We start from the raw sequence: 6,257 nt of genomic DNA, 5'->3' as shown, positions 1-6,257 counted from the left end.
GAGGGGGAGGGGAGGGGTCGTGTCTCGGGGGGGGGTCGCGTCTCAGGCGGTGGAGGGGAGAGGGTGGCGTTTTGGTTAATTCGTGGCAGCGCGGGCTTTTTGTCCGCAGCGAGGCAATACAGTAATTGCACTGATGACTATTGGTTATAGACCTTTAATGCGATGCCGCAATATAACTAATCGAATACACGCGGTGGAGTGGAGAGGGTCGCGTTTTGGCTTGTGAGAGGGAAGGATCCCGTCTCGGACAGAAGAAGGGGGGGGTGTCTCGGTCGGAGAAAACAGGGGGGGTACGCGTTTTGGCTGGCGGGGGAGGGGTTCTGTCTTGGTTGGAGGAAGGGGGAGGGGGTCGTGTGTTGGTTAGAGAAAGGGAAGGGGTCGTGCGTTGGTCGGAGGAAAGGAGAGGATTCGAGTCTCGGGCAGGTGATCGCGTCCCAAGTGGCTGCGAAAGGGGGGATCACGGCGGTCGAAAATTAATTCCTCTGTCATCTCGTCTCCATGCTGAATCGTGTCTGGTTAGGAACGGGGGGGGGAAACGAGACTCCCGAGTGTTCGCGTGCTGTGCGCTCGTTGGCTCGCTGCTGCGCCGAGGCTGACTCGTAGCTGTTACTCAGTTACTATATAGCCACACGGTAAATAACGTGCGGTCTGCAAATCGCCGCTCGGGCATCAGTCGTGAAAAATAATTAAAAACCAGCGTGCATTTTGCAGATTACACACACGCACACACGCACACACGCGCGCGCGCACGCGCACACAAATTTCGCGTGCAGACTTTGATACGGTTGAGTGCGCGCCCATCGACTAACAATAATACTGTACATGACGGACAGTTTGCAGTGGTTAATATTCGCGATTGCGTTAATTGAATGCCGACCGCGTGCGCTCTGAGTTAAAGCAATAGCCATGAAACTCGCGTGACTGCGGCGACGTCGGCGGCGCGTGCTAATGTATAAACTGTCGACGACTTCAAAGGCTGTGTGGCGGTGGTGGTGGTGGTCGTCATTTGCTCGGCGCGGTCGGTTGTAGTGAGTGAGTGAGTGAGTGAGTGAGTGAGTGAGTGAGTGAGTGAACGGGGCAGTCGCCCGGGGCTGTCTCTCTCTCTCTCTCTCTCTCTCTCTCTCTCTCTCTCTCTCTCTCTCTCTCTCTCCCTTTCTCTCTATCTCTCTCTGTCTTTCTCTCTCGCTAGCTCGTCGTGATGACACCTGTCATTGCCACCCGCGCGTTATTATCCCGCTCGAGATATAACAAGCTGTTCGCGAACATATAATAGCGTACCTGGAGACTAGACAACTGTGCTAGTGTTGTCTGGATGCCCGTAACCATGTAACGATCCGGCGCAGAGTGAAGTGGGTATTATGGCGTGGTAGAGTGGGGTCCACGACGATCAATGCCGGTCACGTCGCGCCGTGCACTCGGTAAAATCCCGTAGCGGACGTCAGGCCATGGAGAGGCGCTCGTGGAAATAACACTGGCTGAGCCTCTCTATCCCCCCTCGTCACTTACGTCTGGGGGGTAAGTACTCGTTATCCGCAAATTTACAAACAGCATTTGCGAAGAAAATGCTGTAAAACCACAATCGTCGGCCCCCTTTACTCGATTTGCGGGCGGCGGGCCCAAATCGAATACGGGAGCGATGGGGAATTTTTTTGGCGAGATTTCCCCAGCCCCGTCACCGCGGCTCCCCCATATTCGCCTTGACAGCGCGCGCGCGAAAGTCGCCTAATTGTGCGCAGGTTTGCGGCAATCACGAGCGCGCTTAATCTGGTTTTCGGCCGACTAACGCGATAACGTGTTTACAGGCTGCGGCCCGTAGCTCTCCTGTTTTCTCGGCACTCCTGTTTTCCTCGAAGCGTCGCCGAGTTAGCAGCTCGCTCGGTCTTCATCAGTTCTGTGAGCAGCACTTCGTTGGGCTTCAATTTTATGGGCGGGGCTTTAGCTTTGTGAGCAGGAGTTTAGCTTTGTGGGTGGGGCTTCACTCTTGCGGGCGGGGCTTTAATTTTGTGGGTGGGGCTTCTTTGGGCTTTAGCTTTGTGGGCGGAGCATCAGCATTGTGGGAGGGACTTCTGCTATGTAGGCAGAACTTTAGCTCTGTGAGCGGGGCATCGTTAAGCTTCACCTTTCTGAGCGGGGCATCGTTAAGCTTCACCTTTCTGCTGAGCGGGGCATCGTTAAGCTTCACCTTTCTGAGCGGGGCATCGTTAAAGTCTTGCAGCCTTTCTGCTGAGCGCATCGTTAAGCCTTCACCTTTCTTGAGCGGGCATCGTTAAGCTTCACTTTCTGAGCGGGGCATCGTCTAAGCTTCACCTTTCTGAGCGGGCATCGTTAAGCTCACTTTCTGCTGACGCGGGCAATCGTTAAGCTTCACCTTCTCTGAGCGGGCCATTGTTTAAGGCTTCACCTTTCTGAGCGGGGCAATGCGTTAAGCTTACTTTTCTGAGCGGGGAGCACGTGTAAGCTTCACCTTTCTGAGCGGGGCATCGTTACAGCTCATTTTTTTCTGAGCCGGCGACGCATCGTTAACTTCCCCTTTCTGAGCGGGGCAATCGTTAAGGCCTCAACGCTTTCCTGAGCGGGGCCTCGTAGCTTCGACCTTTCTGAGCGGCATCGTTAAGCTTCACCTTTCTGTAGCGGGGCATTCGTTCAGCCTGCACCTTTCTGAGTGGGGCATCGTTAAAGGCCTTGCACCTTATCTGAGGCGGGGCAATTGGTTAAGCTTTCACGCTTTCGTGAGGCGGGGCTCGTTAAAGGCTTCTATCTTTCTGAGCGGGGCATCGTTAAGCTTCACCTTTCTGAGCGGGGCATCGTTAAGCTTCACCTTTCTGAGCGGGGCATCGTTAAGCTTCACCTTTCTGAGCGGGGGGATTGTTACAGCTTCAGCTCTTTCTGAGGCGGGGCATTGTTAAGCTTCATCACGCTTCCATGAGCGGGGCATCGTTAAAGCTTCACCTTTCTGAGCGGGGCCAATTGTTAAGCTTACCTTTCTGAGGCGGGCATTCGCGTTAAGCTTCACCTTCTGAGGGGGCATCGTTAAGACTTCACCTTTCTGAGCGGGCATCGTTAAGCTTCAACGTTTCTGAGCGGGGCATCGTTAAGGCTTTACCTTTCTGGCGGGGCATCGTAGCTTGCATCTTTCTGATGCCTGGTTCCTCGTCATCCCGCCGCCCTTCGCGCTCTTCACCGGCGGCAATCGTAAGCCTCACTCTTTTCTGAGCGGGGCATCGTTAAGCTTTACGCATTCTGCCCGCGGGGCCATCGTTAAGCTTTTCATCTTTCTCTGAGTGGGCATTCGCGTTAAGCTTCACCTTATCTGCTGAGGCGGGGCAATCGTAAGCTTCACCTTTCTGCGTGAGGGCGGGGCATCGTTAAGCCTTCACCTTTCTTGCTGAGCGGGCATCGTTAAGCTTCGCACCTTTCTGAGTCGGGGCATGCGTTAGTCTCACCTTTCTGAGGCGGGCATCGTAAGCTTCATCTTTCTGAAGCGGGGCATCGTTAAGCTTCACCTTTCTGAGCGGGGCATCGTTAAGCTCACCTTTCTGAGCGGCATCGATTAAGGCACACACCTTTCTGAGGGGCGGGGCATCGTTAAGCGCTTCACCTTTCTGAGCGGGGCATTGTTAGGCATCAGTCTTGTGCACAGGGTCTTTGTTAGTCTCTAGCTTTGTTAGGGGGGCGCTTTAGCTCTCTGAGTGGGGCTTCATTGGCCTCATCTTTTTGAGCAGGGCATCGTTGACCTTCACCTTTCTGAGCGCGGCTTCCTCTCCCGTGTCGTTGCAGCTGGCGGTGGTTCTCGTGGAGCTGAAGAGACACGACGAGGCGCTCGACTACTTTGAGAAGGCTCTGCAGTTCGACCCGGACCATCGGCAGTCGCTCATGAACTCTGCCGTGCTCATACAGGAGTCTGGCAATCAGCAGCTGCGGCCGCTAGCCTACCAGAGGTGCGTGTGTGGGGAGCGCGCAGAGTTATGGATGGGTGGGGTAGGGTGGGGTGAGTGTGGTGGGTACGTTATGGATGGGTGGGGTGGGGTGAGTGTGGTGGGTACGTGGTTATGGATGGGTGGGGTGGGGTGAGTGTGGTGGGTACGTGGCTATGGATGGGTGGGGTGGGGTGAGTGTGGTGGGTACGTGGCTATGGATGGGTGGGGTGAGTGTGGTGGGTACGGTGTGACGGGTGGGTGGGGTGTGTGTGGGTATAGGGCTCATACAGGAATCTGGCAACCAGCAGCTGCGGCCGCTAGCCTACCAGAGGTGAGTGTGGGGTGTGTGCACAGGGTTATGGATGGGTGGGGTGGAGTGGGGAGGGGCGGGTGGGGGGGGGCGCATGGGGGACGGGGGTGACAGAGCCACATGGGACGTGGGGTAGGATGGGTCACACCGGGCAATGGGGTGGGGTGGGTGGGGATCGCACGTGACGAGCGGGTGGGGTGGGTTTGTGTGACGCCTGGGATTATGGGGAGTGGGATGGGTATATATGGGATCCTTGGGATTATGGGGTGGGCCGGTTGCACGGGATGATGGGTGTATGGGTGGTTATATGGATCAGACTGGATTAGTGGAAGTGGGGTTTGTGTGGGATGCACAGGTTATAGGGGTTGAGGTGGGTGTGGGGAGCACAGGGACGATGGGGCGATGCGCCCCACGTGACTGGAAGAGGTGAGGTGGGGCGTGCTGGACGGTAGGGGTTGGGACAAGCAGACAGTGAGGGGTCGGGTGGAGCGCGGGACATTCGAAGTGGGTGTTGGTCATGCATGATAGTAGGGGTGGGTGTAATCCAAGGGGGGACCACCAAAATCTGGTGGGTTGTGGGTGTTTGTCGTGTAGGACGGTAAGGGTAGGCATAGACCACAAGTGATGGTCCGGGGGTGGGGCGGGTTGGACGCTCTGGGTGTGTTTTTTTCTTGATAGGGCGATCGCTTATGGTATTAACTGTAGGCTAGACTGTCGTTAGTGTTGTACTAAGGATGTCAGAGCCGATCAGGCACCACCAATATTCCTAATTCTTCGGAAGCTCGGAGACTTAAATGTGCGTTACCACGGCCATCAGTCGCAAGCCCACCATATACGCATTGTGAGCACGACTTGCCTCGACGCAAAGTCCTGCGCCGAGGCCAGCAAAGCACGGAAATAAATCGCGCAATCTTTCCTGTACATTTGTCCTCACGGATCTGCTGTTGGGTCACCCGTTTCAAATGGCCGCGTAGACTGCCCCCGAGATCCGTTCGGTCTGTGCTCGCCTAATTGCTCCGCGTCGACGTGGAATCAGTCTAGGGTGCTGATGGAGCGTGATGACATGTAGAGGACAGGATTTCTTCCTCGGGAAAGTGCTTCATTTTTTTTATTTGCTGTTACGGGACTCGGGGCAGAGCAGATATACCGTGATCACCCGTGCTTTTCGTTGGCCGTTTGATGTGCTGGTAATACAACTTTAAGCGAGTCGCAAACGTAGTAGTAATCGCATTAAGCGTGCATTCACTCTACTCTTTCAGGCTGTTCCGCCTCTTGGAGTTGGAACCAAGCAACGAGAAAATATATTTTAACCTCGGTATTCTCGGTATGGACGACAAAGACTTCAGAAATGCGGAGATTTGGTTCAAGAAAGCAATAGAGGTACGTAGTGGGGGCCAGAGTGGCAATGCACTCGGTGTCTGCTTGTTTGCTTTCCCATCGAAACGCGATCGCATCTGTGTTCTTAATAGTAATATATTCATCGATTTCGAACGAAACTGACTGCATGCTTAAACAAGCCTCCTTTATGCGTTCGACGGTTCTTTTGCAGCGACAGCGAATCCTAGTTGGTATATCTCAGGTTTCCTGAAACGTCAGTAAGTCGAATCAATCGCATACCCGACGCGACTAACATTTTTTGTTGTTGCTTTGCCAGAGGAATAATAACAGACTACTACTATAAAAAAACACTAATAAGAATCGTCTAAAGCGCGTGCTTAGCTTCCAGTGTTTTTCACTGATTGGCTCGTCTGTGCTTAATGGTGATTAGAGCTGTGCTCGTCCAATCTGATTTCTACAGCCACCACACTTGACCGATCTAGGGAAGAATCGGGGTGGGGCGTGGGGGTGGGGGAGGTGGGAGTCGAGAAAACGACCCGCACGACGAAAGACAACTCGTTACGTCTCTGCCGAGCAGCGCTGCTTTCCATATAATGCCACCGTCTCTTCCTCCTCCTCCTTCTCCTCTTCCTCCTCCTCCTTCTCCTTCTCCTGCTCCTCCTCCTCCTCCTCCTCCTCCTCCTCCTCTCTCC

At 54.5% G+C, this 6,257-nt stretch overlaps 1 protein-coding gene across 1 annotated transcript in view; it reads left to right on the top strand.

Annotated features, from left to right (window-relative positions):
• The window catches only part of LOC106806087 (transmembrane and TPR repeat-containing protein 3-like), a gene marked incomplete in the record, with an annotated part of 64,541 nt that overhangs the window by 43,556 nt on the left and 14,728 nt on the right, over positions 1–6,257 (top strand). Inside the window, 2 exon segments of the mRNA XM_014807941.1 lie at positions 3,778–3,938; positions 5,487–5,607. Of these exon segments, the coding sequence (XP_014663427.1) occupies positions 3,778–3,938; positions 5,487–5,607 (282 nt within the window).

Source organism: Priapulus caudatus, unplaced genomic scaffold (assembly GCF_000485595.1).
Source record: "Priapulus caudatus unplaced genomic scaffold, Priapulus_caudatus-5.0.1 Scaffold141, whole genome shotgun sequence".
NCBI classification, from domain to species: Eukaryota; Metazoa; Priapulida; class Priapulimorpha; order Priapulimorphida; family Priapulidae; genus Priapulus; species Priapulus caudatus.
The sequence above is the reverse complement of the archived record's forward strand: the minus strand, read 5'-3'. Positions and strand labels throughout refer to the sequence as shown.